This window comes from Lethenteron reissneri, chromosome 15, assembly GCF_015708825.2.
Source record: "Lethenteron reissneri isolate LAM-NWPU_2019-01 chromosome 15, ASM1570882v1, whole genome shotgun sequence".
Taxonomy (NCBI): domain Eukaryota; kingdom Metazoa; phylum Chordata; class Hyperoartia; order Petromyzontiformes; family Petromyzontidae; genus Lethenteron; species Lethenteron reissneri.
Genome location: NC_083793.1, coordinates 1,326,374 through 1,347,001, shown reverse-complemented (window position 1 = coordinate 1,347,001; position 20,628 = coordinate 1,326,374). Strand labels below are relative to the sequence as shown.

Genomic DNA, 20,628 nt, shown 5'->3' with positions numbered 1-20,628 from the left:
TTGAGGTCAGAAACCTGCCACCTGTAATGGATCATCACGGCGCTGTACATGCTTGTAAACGCTGTGCATCTTTGATTGAACAAGGCAGATGTTACCGAGGCAGGCGTCTGAGTGGCACCAGGAGTTTGGCGACACAACGAAGGGGAGAGACCTAGGGCAAGGGTCGGCAGACCAAGTAACAAGAAGTGGTTTAAAGCTTTCGTGACTGCAGGGATTCATCTTCTTGGTTGTTTCGGTAAAGTCACGTAGAAGGAAAGTAATAAAATAATAAAAATAAAACATAATAAAATAAAATAATTCTCACGACGTTTCGGCTACAACGCAAGCAGCCGTCTTCACCTGAAGACGGCTGCTTGCGTTGTAGCCGAAACGTCGTGAGCCGTCTTCACCTGAAGACGGCTGCTTGCGTTGTAGCCGAAACGTCGTGAGAATTATTTTATTTTATTATGTTTTATTTTTATTATTTTATTATTTTCCTTCTACGTGACTTTACCGAAAGAACCAAGAAAATAACAAGAAGTGGATTATTTTTTTGTCAAATTCGGTGAAAAATATTTCATAGAGCCACAATGCAACGTGAATGTGAGACGGGGTGGTCCTTAATAAATAACGTCAGAATCGGTCATTAAGGAGCTGTAGGTTGCCGACACCTGACCTAGAGCCTCTGATGGTAGGATCCTATAAGAGCGTAGTTTGTGGTTAGGTGTCAACGTTAGAGCAACTCTGAGGTCTCAGAGCAGGAACTTAGCAACGACATCAACAACATTTGCCGTGATGGCGACGTGACCTCGACTGCCTCACAGTTGGAATATCGTGAGTTGAACTTGTGGCTGGGAGTCAACTCGGCTCATCATCCCCCTGAGATCATTACATTGAGGACTACTTTTTGGTAAGTCAACAGTGCTGTAGAGAGACTGACTCACACCATAGGATTGTGAACTGTTCGTCATTGTCTCTGGATTGATTACCTGAATATTTGAGCAGGTAGCCACACTGACTTGGACGGTATACAACTTTATTCGAGATGAGTTAAATTTTCTTCTGATAATGGATTGTGAGATATCTATTTACTTTTTTGCGTTTTTTTGTATTTAAAATATAATACATTTAAATAAAATTTCATTAAATTAATTAAACATTTAATCAAATGTTTAGCATCATTCCATCACCAAAAATAATGCATTTAATGTAAACAAAGCATATATATAATTTTGCTTAACAAACTTAGGAATACATTCCCAAACTATTTATGTGCTTAAAACGTGCATATAAAAAACAACACAAAGATCCCCCATATAGCCTTCACAATAGACTGTTGGGTCAAGTTAGTGAGCACCTATGAAGACCGGCATGGCACACGAGGAGGTTATTTGGCCAGCATTACGCCTGGCCGCCTTCATCTCCCCAATTGTGACGATGTTAACACACATCGCCAGAACTGGTTTAGATTTCGCCAATTTTGTCTGTGAGCGGGAATCAAGCTCAGTTCATTGGGTTCACAGTGCAGCACGCTAACCACTGCCACACTGCTGCTCACGTATACCACAGACGCACGCACGCATATATGCTGTGAACTGTACTTGCAATTGTATTTGACATACATATATCCTTATTAGTTTAGATCTTTAACAACTAATTTGTCAACAAACATTGGCCTTAAATGGAAAATAATAGAAATTGGTAATGTTTTTGGCCCTTCTTGGTTGCACACCGTTCGTGCAATAATCACCACGTATTCGTATAAACGAAATTGTGATACAATTTCAAAGTATTTTTTCCAAGCCAACGTGTTACAGGACATTTATTTCCTTGATTATATCGATGCACGGTCGTGGGGTATTTTCAGTTCCTCCTGCAAGCGCGGTTCTTTCTGCTCCTATATCTATTTGCTTCGTTGCTGTTCTTCTATGACAGAGATATATATTTATGAAAGAGATATTTATTTATTAAAGAGATATATATTTATTTAAACGATATATATATTCTTTTTGCTTTTCTCATTTTCAGCGAGCCAGGTCACTCTTGCAAACGAGACTCGTCATCATCCGCTCACCTCGAGCACCTCGCCCGGCTCAACAGAATCAAACGTGAGCGTGATGTTTGGGTTGCAGCGGGGGACGGAGCGCGCCTGCCGTCGGAGCGAGCCGACGATGGCGCGGACGAGGCCGGCTCTCCGGGAGGGGAGAGCTCTGCGCTCGTGCGCACGCCCGGTGAGGAGCAGGGGCAGCGCGCCGCCACCGCCGCCGCCGCTGACGATGAGCGGGGAGGAGAGCGCAAGTCGGAACCCGCTCACGAGCTCAACGGAGAAGGTACAGCCACCTTGCCTCCGTCCGTGAGATCCTTCACCGCAAGCATGATGCGTGGGTAATGCGGACCTGATGATGCCAGCCAATAGGCGTCTATTTGGTGTTTGAGCATTTGAAACAACACCTGCTGTATTGGTGCCAGAAAGGGTAGAGGCTTTCTTTTTCCATCACCTTGGCTCTGTTCGCTTTGCGACGCAGCTCACCGTAGTGGTTATGCGCATGCACGGCCTCGGGAATCGAATTCGGATTGCCGGGTTCGTAGCACAAATGGACTTGCGTATGCACACACACGCGATGGCAAAGTTGCTTATGCACCACTGTTGTGTTTCAAGTGCAGAAGGTAACCTTGCAAAGGCACGCATGCACAGCAGCCTGATGCAGTGATAACAAAGTTAACAAAAGCACTGACACTGAACGCCGACTGGCTGGCGTGCGTGTGTGTGTGTGCGCCATGTCACAAAATGAATGTAGCGTGAAGGAGCAATGAGGTGGGAACAGGTTGACAAGTTGTGCAGCAAGTTTGTCCGTACAATATAGTCGCGCTTGCACAAGGGAATGTTTATTTTGATTTATTTATAAAAACATGCCACCTGTAAACTCGCTTGGGATGGAACGATTCGATTGCAAGGCCGTCCAGGGTATTCTCATCGTCGGCCCGTTCGTCACAAAGCAAGCAATGCACAATTGATTTAAGCTCACGCAGATTCTTATCTGTCTCAGTGTTCCAGAGAGTATCGTGTAGGGTACGCGTAGACCTCTTTTTCACCGCACAAGCGATCCGGGCCGTGTGGAGTCAGCCCAGCGCAGCTCGGGAGGAGCGCGAGACGCGACGCGGGCACGCCGCTGACGTCGCACGCGGTGACCGCACGCAAGTCGGTGACGCGGCGACGCTGTGGCCTCACGGAGTCCCGGCTGGCGGTCACGCACAAACACCTGCCACCGGCCCCGCTTGGGCCCACGAGGCAGATCGGGACGTCTTTGAGAGGCCGGCGTGTTGCGGTTTGGTTCTGGCTCGGTTCTACGAGTAGTACCGTGATGGCCCATGCTGACTCAGCTCAGATTTGCCAGTGGTACTATTTACTCGGCAATTTTTAGTCTTGCTTGGAAGACATCATTGTCCGTTGTGAGAATGCGTGTTGTCAGCACCAGCTTTTGTTTATATACTCCGACCTTATTTTACATTTGTAGAGCGTCTTTGCTCAAGGTGCCTGACGTATTTTAATACAGGTTAACATAATATAATGATTTAGCTGGCGTAGGCATGCAAGGGCTGAATAATGGGTGATCACGATAGAGGTAGGGGAGGGATGGAAAGAAGTTAGAGAGGCGAGGGGAGGGAAGAGGAAGAGAATGGGGAATAGAGAAGAGGTGGGACATTAAGAGAGGAACGGTTCAGGAGGGGGACTGCTTAATGTACAGGGGCAGTGGTGAGTCTATGGGCAGTGGTGAGTCTGTGGGCAGTGTTGAGTCTATGGGCAGTGTTGAGTCTATGGGCAGTGGGGAGTCTATGGGCAGTGGTGAGTCTATGGGCAGTGGTGAGTCTATGGGCAGTGTTGAGCCTATGGGCAGTGTTGAGCCTATGGGCAGTGTTGAGTCTATGGGAAGTGGTGAGTCTATGGGCAGTGGTGAGTCTATGGGCAGTGGTGAGTCTATGGGCAGTGTTGAGTCTATGGGCAGTGTTGAGTCTATGGGCAGTGTTGAGTATATGGGCAGTGTTAGTTTATGGGCAGTGCTGCTCAATGCACAGGGCAAGTTTATTCCAGTGGAGTGCTGCAAGGAGGGAGAAGGGCCGAAAAGAAGATTTGGCACAGGGAGAAAGAGGGACAGAGAAGATTGGGAATGAAGAGGAGGGGACGTGACAGGAGATGTGAGAGGCGAGTTGAGGTGGGGTGGGGCCATGGAGACATCTCCCAGAGCCACGCTCTAGGAGGGCTCTCTGCGGCGCCCCCTCGTGGAGGTCCTCCTGCCACCAGCAGTGGCATGAGCAAGACATTTCAGGGCTGCACCTTTGCCCCTTTTATCTTTTACCTTAATGGGGCAACTGATCTCTGCCATAGGAATGTGGAATTTTCACCACCGATTCAGAGCCACGAGAAAGCCCTCCCTGGGACTCATTTTAACCACGGGACGCTTTGCATTACTATGAGAGAGGACTGAGATGCGGTCCCCCTGCACGACAGGCAACCGGGGAGTGTTGTGCTGTCGGCGGTGGGACTCAGAATCCCATTTAATTTCCCAACAACGACAAGAAAAGGTCTCCACGTGCGCGGAGGGTGGTGTGAGCAGCAGGAATGTTAATCTGCGTCGGATCCACCCACCTGGACCGGCGATTCTTCATCCGTGAGACTTTGTTCCTTTGCTTTGAAATATTTTCCGATGTCAAGTCCAAACACGGGATTGAGCCAAGTTATTTTAAGTGGCCGTGTGAATTCCTGTCTCTTGTTTTTTCTCTTCGGCGAAAAGATAAATGCGTTTTCTCGTGAGATTGTTAACGCCTCAGGTGCTTTGCCTTAAAACACTCACAACATTATAATCAGTTTTCCGTTGGTGAAGTATCCCCAGCAACAGTTATGTTTTTCTCGAAATGCTATACGTCGTATTTTGTTTAGTTTTTTTCCACTTGTAACGTACTCCAGGCTATTCTTGCAAACCAGACATGCCTCGTCTGGTTATAAATGAAGTGCATCTGTTTCATATATATATGCTATCTTGCTGATCATTAGAGCTGCTGCCATTGTGTGATGGTTTAGCGCACTGGACTTGGCTGATTCAATCTCCCGGCGCGGCAGCTGAAGTAGGAAAGTTTCTTAAATCACTTCCCCTCTGCCCCTACCCCCTGACCCCCTCTGTGCACCCAGCAGCATGAATGAGCTACGCCATGATGAGTCGCGCTTGTGGTGGGTGGGGTGACGTGTGGGTACCCACCTCCTCAGAGATGTCTTGCCAGCTAGAGGGCCTGTGTAGAGCTCCCTCTCCTTGAGACCCATCCACCGGCGGTGGCGAGAGCAAGCACTTGCAGGGCTGCACCTTTACCGTCTGTGGCTGTGCTGTGACTGCAGGCTGTTGTGGTGAGGTCTCCATGGATTCGTTGCCCACTGCCCTGACTCAGGCACTATGTAAATCTGTATAAGATTAAGCCAAGCTGTTACCACTATCATTGCTTCTTCTTGCTTTTTTTAGTCAAGTCTTTTTTTTTACATCAGATTAATCACAACATGCACGTGGCCAGTCCACGCTAGGTTATTATAATGCCATTTCTTGCTGAATACTCACTCGGTGGCAACGCAGTGCGAGATTACCGGCAGCTATTTTTGCTCATCCGATTACAACATCGAATTGTTTGGCGATGCTGCCCGCTGCTGCATTGGGCAGTGGTGCACACACAAGCACGGATAACGAATAAAGGCTGAACACACACGGATAACGGATAACGAAGCGCACCTTCTCATCAGCACGGTTGGCTACGTACGGCGTGTGAACAAAGTTCACCCTCCGTACGTACAGCAACACTGTGGCCTTCAAGTGGAAAATATAATAAAATATGATAAAAGGCATCGTTTCCTACAATGGCCCCCTCTTCATAGGTGTGAAGAAGGAGCGTGTTGCTATGTGCTTTGTTATCACATTACGTCTTACACAATACTCGCCAACACATTTCGCCCTTGAAAAAGAGGCTTCTGGTCTCAATTGGCTCTCAACGGGTGTGTGCGTACAGCCCTTTTGTCAATCCACTGCTGGATGAGGGCCTCCCCACGTGGCATAGGTCATGGGGTCTGCTTTTGCTACGTAATAATATTGTAAAGCGCCTTTCATATTGATTACATCTCAAAGCACTTTACAACAAAACAACGGTTATGAGTATGGATGCAATCCAATCGAAATACGGTAACATTTTAATAATAATACTGCAAGGACATTTATGACTGCTGCACCCACAATATCGATAGAATGAAGAACCAACGAGGATAAAAGCCAACAACAATAATTCATTACATTCACAGTGTAGGTAACATCTAATCATGCGTCACCACTGGTCAATGAGGGTTTGCTATGAGCATAGACAGGGAAACATAGCATTGCATTAGTCCCGCAGCAGCCTATAACAACCCAGTTTAACATGCAGGCTTTCGCGACCAATATTTTTCATAACAAAGGTTAGATCGCGACACGTTTATACTTACGTGATCAAACCCAAAAAACTTTTATTACGTATTTACAACCCGGTTTACGCATGGTGTCCGCCCATTCATGGACTGTCCAGGCTCAATGCCCGCTTAGCTTCTGAGAATTGACGAGGTCTGACACAGCCCTCGTCATTTGGTCTCTTACCTCGTTATGGATACAACTCATTGGCGATGCGTAGAGCAGTGGTGGTGCGCAAGCGAAATCTAACAAATACAGACCCCAACACATCTCGGACTTCTTTGCCTCAGGAATGCAGAGCGGTTAAATTCCTTGGAAAATGTTTTATTGGGTCCACAAATGCATTCCGACGGTGGATTGTGCTTTGAACAAACCTTCCCACAATGCACTGTGCCGGGAACATTTAATAATTTTACCGTGAAGAATGTCCATTTATTTTTAAGGCCACAGTGTTATTGACGATTTTGTTTGAGTTTGTGTTGTTCTAAGAGTAAAGTACGGTATTGTCACTCGGGCATGTTAAGAAATCCACGGCTATGGTGTTTTCGCTGGTTGCCTGGTATCGTGGTAACGAGCTGTGAAGCCGTGTGAGCCGTAGCGCCGCGTGGGCTGGGTGGCTGCGTGGCCCTGTCTGAATTGGGTCATTTAGCAGCGCAACTGTAGCCGGCATCAAGGCTTCTCGGCCCCCCACACACACGCGCACGCAGACATCTTGTGCAACGTGGAGGAATGTGTGGGGCTGTGATGGGTCCCGGCCAGGAGTCCAATAGAGGAACGCTGTTCCCAAAGCAAGGCCCTCTTAGATTACTTTGAATAGCGCTTTGTCTTAACACAGTCGTTAACTGATAGCTTCTGCATAGCTGCCTCTCCTGTGGCTACATGTCTACTTGCCAAACCGATACACCGTACAATACCCCACCACAGTGAAGTGCAGTTTGGTTTATAGTCTCGTCTGCACGTGTCTGTAGAGGCAGGGAGCAGTGGTGCCGCAGTGAACATGCTGCGCTACGAACCCGGCGACCCGAGTTCGAATCCCGCTCGAGGCCAACACCAGTTTACAATTGTCTGAACCGGCCCGGGGCCTCCCCGAGGTGCGGTGTGTAAACATCGCGACGAGGGAGACAAAGACGGCCGCGCGTGATGTTGGCCGCCCACCCACTTGTGTGCCATGCCAGCCTTAATAGGAGCTCGCTAACCGCACTTGCCACAACAGTCTGTTCAGGCTATATCGGGAGGGTTTTTGTCAATATACAATAGTTAAAGCTCTACTGCTGGATGAAGGCTTCTCCACTTGTACGTTTGGTCGCGTGTGTTGGTCAACCATACTTCACCATGCTGGCCATCTTGGGTTTGTAAAGACAGGCGGGAGAGGGGGGAGGGGCAACACTCGTTTCAATTTTTCCCCAATGCCAATGTTAGCCATGGTCATGAATCGAGCTCAAGTTGTTTATAGTACAGCGCGTTCACTACTCGGTGTGCCAACGTGTTTGAAGATCGAATCTGGTTGCAAGTGCAGTGCGCTGCTAATTCTTAAACAGCGATGTGGCAGCGTCTCACGGCCAGTTTAACTCCGGCCAAAAATAAACACGAGTACCTGGGGCGGTAATGGAGGACAATTACATAAGAGCGCGGTGACGAGTGTGGCTGTGCATGCGTGGAGGAGCTGGCCACCCCACCGCCACCTCCAGCCCGCAACCTTGGCAGCCTTAGTTGGCGTTCAAGCAACACCAGACAGGGGATTTCTTTGTGCGACTACCTCCGTACGGACAAAGCAGCGTGCCCCGAAATCTCAACAATTGCCAAAGTGTATATTGTAAGCTAATGATTCGGAAATTTGCTCAAGAGTTATAATTTGTTTGAAAAACGTTTTGTTATGGGGCGGCTTGCTGCCTCGAATGTAGAGTGGAGAGGAATATAGAGGGAGGGAAGGATGGAGAGGTGGAAGAGGAGATAGAGGAAGAGACAAATGGAGATGGAGCGATAAATCGAGATACATTGGGACATCCAGCACAGAGAAGGCAAGAGAAAGTTGCGGAGAGACCGGGCTCGATATCAGAATAAAAGTTTTGCTGGCTGGCTGGGAGAGACGGGTGGAGGGACGATCACATCCAAAGCACGTGCGAGTTACTCGTCATAATAAAAAGCAATGGGGCGAATTTGTGCGGTGTTAGCTGTGCCAGGCTGTACCGTGGACCGTGCTGTACCAAGGTACGATGTGTCCGTGCCTGTAGAAGGACGTCTGCTATTTACTTTGATTATCCGGCATTAGGGAATGCTGGGAGCTGCACACGGCTGGAGAGTGAATCCCCTTTGCAGCGTCGACAATCCCCATTGGAGCCACGCGTCTTGTGAGGGGCTCGTCAGAGAGGGGAGGAGGCATCATTCGTGTGTGGTCTCATGGATAAGATTCCGGTTTCTTCCACCCGTTTAAAGTTAACATTGGAAGACTGATTGTATTCGTGAAAGCGGTGTGTGCATGCCTGTGTGTGTGTATTGATGGGGAGCGGTAGCGTAGCCATCAGCGCACTGCGCTATAAACCCGGCAGCCCGAATTCGATTCCTACGCACGGCCAATACCAGGTTGACGATTATCTGAACCGGTCCTGGGCCTCCCCTAGATCGACTCAAATGAGTACCTGGTGCGGTGTGTAAACATCACCACTGGGAGACAAAGGTGGCCGGGCGTAGTGTTGGCCACCCACCCCCTCGTGTGCTGTGCCGGCCTTCATAGGTGCTCGCTAACAGCACTTGCCCCAATAGTCTGGTGAAGGCTATATGGGGAATCTTTGTGTTTGTGTTCATCCATGCATGGCTGGGTTTGAGTGTGGGCATATGTAAAACGTTCCTGTGTGCGTTCACGTGCATACGTCTGCATATTTTGTGTGCGTGTGGGCCTGCGTGCAAGCATGCGTGTGGGTAGTGTGAAGGGCGGCCGTGCGGCGGTTAGCGTGCTGGCACTACGAACCCGTTGACCTGAATTTAATATCCCGCCTGTGGCACACATAAGTGGCAAATATCTGAACCGTTCGTGGACCTCCCCGAGGTCAACCGAGGCTTGAATGAGTACCTGTTGTGGTGTATAAACACCCAACATTGGAGATACAAAGGCGGACGGGCGTGATTGCTTGGAACACCACCCGCTCATGCTCGATAAGCACCACTTGCTCCAACGGTCTGTGAAATGGTCCATGGTGAATCTTTGCGTGCGTGGGTGCGGTGGTGTAGCGCTTAGCAGGCTGAGCTATGCACCTGGCGACCCGGGTTCGATTCCTGCTCACGGCCAACACCAGTGGCGATTAGCTGAACCAGTCCTGGGCCTCCCCTAGGTCGACTCAGCCTCAAATTAGTACCTGGTGCGGTGTGTAAACATCGTCACTGGGGAGACAAAGGCGGTCGGGCGTTGTGCTGGCCACCCACCCCCTTGTGTACCGTTCCAGCCTTCATAGGTGCTCGCTAACAGCACTTTCCCCAACAGTCTGTTCAGGCTACACGGGGGATCTTTGTCTTTGTTGATTGAGGTTGACGCACTGCGTGACAAACCCGGCGACCCGTCGAGTTCGATTCCCGCTCACGGTCAACATCGGTGATGATTTATCTAAATCGGTCCTTGCGGCCTATGAGACACAGAAGGTCAAACGTAGTCTAGTTTGGATAATATTGGTCTGTAAATCCAACAGGCCGATGGACTAATCACATTTGTACAGAGTTATACTTTTTTCCGCATCAATGCCACCGTCACACAGGAGCGTTCCTTTTTCTACAAGTTTAGCAACTTCCTGCAGGGCCACGGAATGGAGTCCTGCTTTTTATTGCCCTGCCTAAGAGGCTAAAACACAGACCCATGTCTCTGATACGCATGCGTGGCCGCGCTTTTCGGTGGAATGCGTGCGTCCGCAGCCGCAGCTGTGTCCGATTTTTGCATTATCTCTAATCTTAACAGATTCTTTGACGTAAATTCAAAACACGACCGCTTCCTTTAAGAGCCGTGCCAAGGAAACAGCGCCACCGCAGTAAAATATTCCATCCGTCGTTTGATTAATGTTTCCATCAAAGAGTTTGGATTGGCTCTTGAATACTTTTGTGTTGCAAGCATTCGCTGTGTAACTTCTGGAATAGACAAATGAGTCATTGGCCAGGAAAAAAAACATGAGCAAAGCCCTTCATCAATATTAGTTGGAAGTTTATTTGACACGAGCAAATACTGCAAGTTAAACATTGTTGAAGCGTGTGTGTTCATGCTGTACGGCCCGGGTTTTGGGAAGTGCGCTGTTCTTCAGAAATTTATTTGAGCTTATTTTTTTATTCGGAATTGAGCTGCTCATCTCAGTTCCTGAAGAAGCTGCCTGCACGTAGAGCGAAACGTCGGACACCGTGCCGAACAACGCTCAGTACAACTCAAAGAAAACACATGACAGGGGCTTTTTTTTACAGCAGCACAACCGCGAAATGAGCAAGTGATCGAAATTATTCTTTAACCTTGAGGGCTTCGCTCTCGTTAGGTAACAACCACTGAAAGGACCGAGTTAATCCCTGACTGGGAATTGAACTGCCGTTAAACCGCAGCAACACCCAGAAAGAGGTGCCACACGCGTACCACGTACGGTGAGTCCTAGCGAAGCGCGTGGGCTTCACGCAACGCGTTTTCGCGACTTTTAGTTTTCCTCACAGCACACTCGGCAGCCTCGTTCATCGCTGGACACTTGTGCGCGTGCGGCACCCGTGGGCCTTGCCCGAGATGACCGCTTGACTTTGGACCTGTGACAAGACGTCGATCGACTCTGTCTTGTCAGTCGCAGTCGGCGACGGAGGGGCCTTGCCGGCGAGCCTGGGGAGCGAGGAGTGCGGCGGCGGCGGTGGCGGCGACGGGACGGTGGTGACCGTTCCCCCGAGAGCGTCGGGACGGCCGAATCCGTGCGGAGGGGGGGCGCACGACGGAGCGGGGGGGAGTGAGGCGGAGGCGCCGTCCGCCCCCACGGAGGAGCGCATCGCCGGCGAGCAGCGCGGCGCCGGCCGGCCGAGTGGCCGCAAGAAGACGACGGCGATGGCGGCGGCCAACGGCAAGAAGAGGAAGCCGAGCGGCAAGAGCATCGCCTCGGCCTCGCAGATCCCGGTGGAGGCGGCTGACGGTGAGTGGGAGCTCGGCAGCGGCGGTGGTGGGGAGCGGTGGTGCAGCGGTTAGCGCGCCGAGATACGAACCGGGCGACCCGAGTTCGATTCCCGGACGCGGCCACCAACACCGGTGACGATTAATCTGAACCGTTCCTGGGCCTCGCCCTAGGTCGACTTGACCTCAACCTGGAGCGACGTGCAGTGAACATCGCCACTGGGGAGACAAATGCGGCTGGGCGTGGTGCTGGCCACCCACCCACCCCGTCGTGTTCTGTGCCGGCCTTCATAGCTGATCGCTAATGGCACTTGCCAAAAAGGTATCTTAAGGCTATCCGGGGATCTTTGCCATTGGCGGTGGTACTTGACACGCTCACGCACAATGCAAATGTTCACGCACGCGTTTTGCCGTCTGCTCGATGAGGACGTTGGTCATACGGACGCCTCGATAGGTGAATTGTTAACGTTCTTCAAGTGACCGTGATATACACAGACATACCGCAGCACTTTGCGCCAAACCTTAGCGTTGATTGGTTCATGAAGGTACACACGAATGGTGAATGAGGTTCGTAAATTCAGTGTCATGGGCGAGCGTTGGGCGTGGGTACAGGAAGAGGATTGGAGATGGGGATTTTGTGTTGAGGTGAAATTTTTAAATTAAGAATGTACACACACACAGTTTGTTGCCATCTGGGCCAGGTATGACTGTGATTAGAGCGCGTGGCTCAACATCTGAAATTAGCATGTACGTATGTGTGTTGAACTTCATTCGCACCGTACGTAGCCAACCGTGCCAATTGGGGGAGCCCATTAAGCGCCGAAAAGAGGCGCGTTTGGGCTGCCGTGATTGCGCGCGGCAAACCTTCGGTCTGACCGTGCTACGGCACCGGAGATTGAGGCTTCTCCACCCCACACGCTTGTGATGCCACGTGCAGGGATCAAGTGGTGCGGTGCCTCCGGATGTGTCACAGGAAGTGTCACAGGAAGTGACACGGTTGTGGCTGTTGCTGGGGTTGTTGGGTAGGCGCGGGTGGGGAGCGGATGGCACGCTGCAGTTTCATAACCACCATTGTTATTCACGCTGCCGTGCGAGTGAGTGAGGTACAAAAGGGCATCACCTCTGCCAGTGTTATCCTTTCCTGCGGAGCGGAGGGGAAAGGCAGACTGGTGACTCGGGGCTGGACAGTGGTTGACAATGGGGAGGTGGGGGGTGCTTTTAAAAACAATTTGAGACTCTATAATAATTAATTATAATAAGTCCTATTTGTAGCTTGTGCATAATTAGTGGAGTGAGTCCCTCACGCAAGTCACACTCTATTGTATGTGAACGGTTTATTTTAAATAACATAGCCAACACGTCTTCAGGACCCATTGTAAATATAATAAAAATGGTCATTTATAAGGCAGTAAAATCAGAGCATTGTAAATCAGACAGATTAATTATGGGACGGCAACAAAAAATCTTTATGGGGTCAATATATGTACTGATTTGTAAGAAATCATCCACGCTTTTCTGATTGTGAGACTGTCCCCAGCCGTAGAAATGTCGAATTCCCGCCACTGGCTCGCGGCCATCAAACGAACCGTGCAGAAACTGCCCGCGTGCACGTGAACGCAGTCGGAGTTTGGCTCTCTTGCTATGATCAGGTGCGAGAGCAATTTCCAGGCAAGGTATAATCATTATCGTGTCCCAGTGTCAACCATGAACATGTTAAGCCAATCAGAAGAAAACAGAGAGAAATTGCTTCGATGGGCAATTTCTATTCTCTAAACTTTTTCCTGCCCATTGTAATGTAGTTACTTTTCCCCCGTCGTAGAACAGGCAGGTTTCTTGACATTCATACCGGAACTTTATTCGTGCATGACTCTGTGACTGGTTGTGACTTTTGTCCTCTACTTGAACAACTTAAACAATAACACACACACTCACGGTCGTGCACGAATACAATTAGAATATTAATTGTAATCAAGGCCGCAGAACCTTCAATCTGAAACACAAGGACACCGTAAGTACACACACAATCGAGTGTACGTACTGTACATTGTGTACAGTATTTTCTTGCCATTGTTGAGACTTTTGGTGTCGTTGGTAGGGACCGCAATGCGATTCACAAAATCTTCCTCGGCCAAAGATTGCCACAATTGTGGGGCAAACGCTTCTCTGTTATCGGAATGCCCTGAAATCTGGCAGTTTAATTTTACGAAAGCCCGGCTTGATCACACCGAGAAAGGAACCGTTGCCAAATCAACGTATCACTTGATATGTCGCTTGTAAGAGCAACGGCGCTAAGCACGTATCGTGAAGGTGGACGTCTAAAAAAAATTGTAGTTTAATTTCATTTTCAAGTACTTTCCTTTTTACAAATGACAAGCGCGTAGTGCCACCGAAATGAATGTTTAATGCTGGTGTCAGCCTTTAAATGTATTCTTTATAAATTATTATACCCAACATATTAAAGGAATATTTTTTATTTTTACAAGTTAGATCGCAATATCTTACGTTAGCAACGAAGGAGCGGCCAGCCCTTCTTCCGCAAGTTAAATATTCTCTCGTTTTCAGATAAAAAGGAAATCGTATTCAGATAATTTCAGAAACAAACACGATGACATTTTTTTTTGTCAAGACTCCTAATACAGATACATTTCCTGTCTTTACAAAACATTATACGTATTAAATTAGCCTGTGGAGTATTGTATTCTCGAATGTATTGAGTCAAGTTCATCTTAGGATATTGAAAGCTTTCCTAGTAGATATAAAGAAAACTGACATTTTACCTCGCCTAATGGAGTTTGGAATATAATGGCACCTGCTTGAAATTACCATCGCATAGTTATTGCTACAAAAGAATATATATATACATATATAAAATAAGCTATGACATATAAGCACATTACCAGGACTTGCTCCACTTACAGATACAATGTCTCTTTCTTTTCTCCACATTGATCTCTTGCGCTCTTAAAATTGCACAAAATGAAATATATTTGACACGCTGTCATTGCCGAAATGGCTTCAGGCAACCCGGACTGGAGCCGCAGAAACTCGCGGCCGATTTTAGCGCTCGAAGCTTCCCCCCGTTGTCCTCGCGGGCTCGTGAAGTCGTGCCGGTGTTTGTCACGCCGGGCCTGAACTGCGTCCTCTCAAACTACGGGGGCCTTGTTAGTCGCCTCCTTGATCAGCTCCCCGCACTGTTGGCGTGTCGCCACCCGCCCGGTATTGCTTTACTGCGTCGGCACGGGGGTCCCACAGTTTACTCGGAGTGCTCTTGCCAATGACGCCTGAAAATCCAACGGCATTTATCTCACAAGCCCGACTCTACTGATGACGCCCGCAAGTGCAAACCCGGTCTCCAGATGGCCCATAAGGTGAAACGAAAAATATACAAATACACTTGTATGAATGCGTACGTTTGTCATTTGTTCAGTATTTATTTGTTAGCAATAATCTTGAGCCGCTTTCTCCATAATACTTGAGTCCAGTCAGAGTATTTCCGTGCTCAAAATGAGCATGGGGTGTTGGGATTTCCCCGTTCCTGTACGAGTACGTGTACAGCCCTTTTTGTGTCGAATCACTGCTGAATGAGGGGCTCCTCATGCCGTGTGGGTCTTGGGGGTTATTTGACCATACTTCACCGCATCAGTCACTGTGGGTCGACGAAGGCAGGTACTGTAGTATAAAAGTAGGAGCATAGAAGTACAGCACGACAAATGATTTTGCTGCACCGCCCTATGATGTCCGACACGTGTCTGTTGTCCTTAAGGCCTGTTTTGCACAGAACCCCAGCTGAACTTCTGAGAGGTGATGAGACCAGGGATCAGGTGCATTCTGGGTGCATTGGAGAGTTGTCATCCATAAGATGACCACTTTTGACCTTCCACCTCATCAGGTGTTACTGGACACATCACTCACAACGATTGATCCTTACGTCACGGGGCTTACGAATAAACCCAAATAATAATTTTGCACTGCGGTGGGTATAAGTCATGACACAAGACCAGACGCCTCCTTTCCATATCTGTCCATCCACGTAAACAAATGTGTCGCACATCCCATCAGCAGCATTGGTTCAAGACAATCGAATAAGCTGGCTTTCGTGGTACTAATGCGATCGCAGCCTGAACTACTAACACTTCTTCCTCTGCTCGTTTCCCCACTAACAACTCTCCACTCTCCCCTGCTGCTGCTACGCAGGCGGAGGGCACGCTCCCCCCAGAATGCTGCGTGTCCGTGCTGCTGGCTTGCCTCTTCTGCCACTGCTCGACGAACGCGCTGGCGTGCGTGACCACCGCCCTCTCACTCTGCCTCTCCGGCCTCGACCGCCTCTGCCTCCTCTGTCGCTGCGTCTGCTGCTGCTGCTGCGGCGCCGGAGCCGCCGGCGGTGGCGCCGGAGGAGCCGCGGCGGCTGCCCTCGTGCTGGAGGGGCCGCTCCTCTCGAGCGGCGTCGACGGCGCCGACGGGGCCGACGGCTCGTGCTGCGGACACCCGGAGGACGCTTCCTGCGACTCGTGCGGGGAGTCGTGCGGGGAGGTGGCGGACTGCCTGGAGATCTGCTTCGAGCTCTCCGAAATGTGTCACCACAATTAGCCGCTGTGCGCGCGCTCGCATTGCGCAACGTGGGGCCGGCACCGAGCGGGCAGGCGGGCTGGCGGTGGGGCGGTCACTGCTCGTCGTGCAGGTTCGGGCTTCGAACCCCGTCGGCCGCCCCCAGGTTAATACTGCCGGATGTGTTAACCGTGAGTATGCAAGGGGGGGGGTTAACGTTTACTTAGGAGAACGTTGTCCCAGCCCCCCGCCCCGTGGCGTTATTTCTAACAGTGCCGGAGTCACGGTACAAATTTGCGAAGTTTTACAAATTATTCGCAAAGTACTTAATCTGGTAAAACCACATAGCAACATCACCCCCTACAGTGAAACTGCTGCACTTTGTGTCTGTGAAACATTGCGCCTTCATGATAGCCCCTGCGTGGATACCAAATGTTCGGGTGATTTGATTTTCCCGGTACAGCGATGGTATGCCACCACACTTGGCCAATTTAAGCGGCGATTGTTTGAATGCATAATATATGGTATAAGGCAAAAAAAAACATTCAGTGCCGTATTTGACAAAAATATGCAATCATCGTGTATGTAACATCAATACGGTGGAAATCTGTATCACAAATCGAAATTGACGCTGGCAAAATGACCCCGTGGCGAGCACCTCCGGCCGTACGCTGCACACCCAACCCGTCCTGATGCAGCCCGCCACTCATCCTCTCTCCGATGTGTCCCTGGCGCCGTACCGCTTGGCGTTCGGCTCGATGAAATGATGATGAAACAATTCCTGGAGAGGCTCCCCAAGCGGGTGGAGCAAAACGTCGGACACCGTGCCGAACGTCACGCGGTCCGACCCGAGCGCGCGTCGGGATATTGCTCGCTCTGTTAAACCGCTTTCTCTTGTTAGCGTTTGCGTCCCTTTGTTACCGAGCCAGCAGCCGTGGGGGTGAGCTGTCAGGTTGCATTTGAAATGCCCTCTTGGCTTCCTCGCTGCCGTATCGGCAGGACTTTTGCAGAATTTTCACAAACCACCGCGCCGTTGAGTTGACTCGCGCGTTTCAAGTTCCGCGCTAAAGTCTCCCGACTGAGATCCGCGGCCGCTTTGAACGCCCGCAATGATTCATGCCTTTTCCCGTAATGAGATTTGCAACTTTTAATAACGAGTCCTCCTGCACGGGGGCGCCTGCAACCGACTCGTGTTTCGCGGCTTCACTTCCGATCGCTTTCGTGCTTTCACTGTTTTCCGTGCGTTTACTTACAAAGGAAGCATTGCCAAGCGCGGTCGCCCACCCAAACACCCACGTGGCGTCCAATTATAGAAAGGATGCTGTCGAGGCGCGTGCGTGCGCGCGTGCATGCGCGTGTGTGAGTGTGTGTGAGTTAGCCAGTGCCTATTAATGTCAGCACAGCACGTGAGGTGATGGTGTGCCTGGCACCAAAGTCAGAGTTCCCCCGTGTTGCCTTAACAGACTGTTGGAGCAAGTGCTGTTAGCGAGTAGCTCCTACGAAGGCCGGCACGGCACATGAGGGGGTGGGTGGCCAACACCACGCCCAACAGCCTTCGTGTCCCCGAGTAGTGATGTTTATTACACACCGCGCAAAGGTGCTCATTTGAGGCTGAGTCGACCTAGGGCGAGGCCCAGGACCGGTTCAGATAATCGATATTGGCCGTGAGCGGGAATCGAACTCGGGTAGCCGGGGTCGTAGCGCAGCGCGCTAGCCACTACGCCGACGCTCTCCACAAACAACACACAAACACAACACACACACACAACACACACACCACATACACAACACCACATACTCAACACACACACAAACGCAGAGAGTGAGTTTGTGTTTCTTCATCTGATGCTGCCGTCCACGGGGACTCTTCTCTGTAATTCTTCACGTGAGCGATTCCCGGCTTTGAGACGGTCCCCAAGGGATGGAGCGAGCATGTGTGTGTGCGTGTGTGTATATGTGTGTGTGTGTATGTGTATATGTGTGTGTGTATATGTGTGTGTATATGTGTGTATGTGTGTGTGTATATGTGTGTGTGTATATGTATGTGTGTATGTGTGTGTGTGGTGTGTGTATATGTGTGTGTTTTTAAATCCGTCGGTATGAACAATGAAAACTCTCCGTGAGGATGTCGCTTTGTTAAGTGTTGGGCTAGCGTCGTTACGCTGTGTGTGTGTGTGTGTCCTAAACTAAGCTGTATTTTAGCAGGTAAGGCCCACCGAGCTATGTAGCTCTTTTTCAGAAGCGACCTGGCCACAAATGATAGCTCAACGAAGTGGCTTATTATCACGTGGACATTTCTAGCAGCCAAATACTCTAAAGGCGGGTCCGTCTCTAAATGTGGAGGGAAAAAACGGAGGACCCGGAGAAAAAGTCCACACGACCACGGGGAGAGAGACACAGCAGCAGGCGTCAGGGTCGGTATCGTACCCACGACCTCCTGCATACCAGGCGAGGTAGTTAACATCTCCTAGCCACCGTGGCTGCGTGTGTGTAGAGACGCCCGCCCGGCATGTGCACGCACGACGGTGACAATGTGAACTGCGCGCCCGCAGAAGAGAAACGTCTCGCGAAAGCCGCAATGTTTTCAAATCGCAAACCGCCCTGAGACTTGACCAGAGTAAAGTGTGTTTACACTCCAATGTCGAGTCGCTTGAGTTCGTGAGCAGTGTCACATCCATACTTACTCCTGCTTCGGGGTCGGGGGGGAGGGGTGGTTGGGGGAGGAGTGGTTGGGGGAGGGGTGGTTGGGGGGGGGGTTCGGGGTGGGGGGTGGTTGGGGGGGGTGGTTGGGGGGGGTGGTTGGGGGTGGTGGTTGAGGGAGGGGTGGTTGGGGGGGGGGGTTGGGGGGGGGGTTGGGGGGGGTTGGGGGGGGGTTGGGGGTGGTGGTTGAGGGAGGGGTGGTTGAGGGAGGGGTGGTTGGGGGGGGTGGTTGGGTGGTTGGGGGGGGGGTGGTTAGGGGGGGGTGGTTGGGGGGGGTGTTTGGGGGAGGGATGGTTGGGGGGGTGATTGGGGGGGGTGGGGGGTGGTTGGGGGGGCGGTTGGGGTGGTGGTGGTTGGGGGGGTGGTTGGGGGGAGGGTTGGGGTGGTTGGGGGGGTGGTTGGGGGGGTGGTTGGGGGGGGTGGTTGGGGGGGGCTCCACCACAGGCGGTGGTCACGGCTCAACCCAACGAGTCGTTGTCGTCATCGTCTCGGGGTTGACGAGGTCGCCACCGACTCGCGCGAAGGCAACGGACCCGCCGTGCTGCTGCTGGAGAGAGACGAGGCCCCACTCCGCTGCTGGCCCAGGCCCAGCGGGTGGTGAGCGCTCGCCAACGTGACTTCACGTGGCGCCCTTCACAGTAACGGCGTCACGGAGCGCTTCGCGGGCAAACATGATCGTTACGTGATAAAAAATTGATGTGCGCGATCGTTAAAAATATACGAAGTTCACAATATAGAACGGATTATGAAATACGTCTTCGGCCAAATTTTTCAAACCGCAATCAATTCCTCGTATCAGTCGGTGTCCATCGTGCACTCCACTTGAACACTACGTCGACCCAGCACCCTGCACCATGAACACCCTACACCATGAACACCCTACACACTGCACCATGAACACCTCTGCATTCAGAAACCGGACTGAGAATCCTGATCCTCGGACTATGAACCCAGAACCTGAATTGGCAACCCAACAAACCCGGACCACAAGACCACAAACCTGGACTAGAAACCCACAATCCCACAAACATTTTGACTTTCATTTGTCGGGATGATGATGATCGATCATGGCTGTATTTTCCACCGATCCGTGCTCGCCATTTGGCCGTTGCAAGCAGAGACAACATTGTCTTTGCGTCATCACACGACGAACGCGTGCACTCCGAACACTCGCGCTGAGATCCACCCAGACGGCGCGTCAAGTCAACCGCGAGCTGCGCCACCGCCTGTAACGCTGCCACCACCAACTCCTCCATCACGATCCAAATCTCCACAGCAACCTGCACCAATATCACCACGACCATCACCACCACATTAGCCATCGCCACCATTACCGTCACTTCCAACCTTCGATTCGCAGGGTTGGCTACGTACGGTGTGGAAGAAGGAGTCAAGATACATCATTACGTACACTGCTATCACCACCATTACTATCACGTCCACTGCCATCATCATCATCACCTCCAACCACCACTACCATTGCTTCCAATCGGCATTACATTCACTGTTACCTCCACCATCATTTTCAGCACGAACATCGATGCCAACCACCATCACCATCTTGTCCACTCATCATCATTCCCGTCAACTTCACCGACATGTCTGTCCCTGTGTCTCACTGCCATCTCTGTCTGTCTCACCCTCGGTCTCACCTACTGGTCGCGTTTCTGTCTGTCCCAACCCATCTCTCGATGACACAAATTCGTGAAGCGTCTCTCACTGTCCCACTCTCTCCATCCCACTCCATCTCCACTCTCTCCATCTCACTCCATCTCCACTCCCTCGTCATCTCACTCTGCCCTCTCCCCCCCGCCCGTTTCTGTCTGTCCC

At 50.8% G+C, this 20,628-nt stretch overlaps 1 protein-coding gene across 3 annotated transcripts in view; it reads left to right on the top strand.

The window, feature by feature from the left end:
• LOC133342573 (myoD family inhibitor-like) overlaps positions 1 to 20,628 on the top strand; it is a 38,694-nt gene that overhangs the window by 13,368 nt on the left and 4,698 nt on the right. The window contains exons 3-5 of one of the 3 annotated variants that reach the window (XM_061551758.1): positions 2,112 to 2,309; positions 11,240 to 11,575; positions 15,770 to 18,057. In XM_061551758.1, coding sequence (XP_061407742.1) covers positions 2,112 to 2,309; positions 11,240 to 11,575; positions 15,770 to 16,140 — 905 coding nt within the window. In that variant the 3' untranslated portion in view covers positions 16,141 to 18,057. Of the gene's footprint in view, positions 1 to 2,111; positions 2,310 to 11,239; positions 11,576 to 15,769; positions 18,058 to 20,628 lie in introns of those variants that run through there. The other 2 variants (XM_061551760.1, XM_061551759.1) reach the window with 2 other exon arrangements.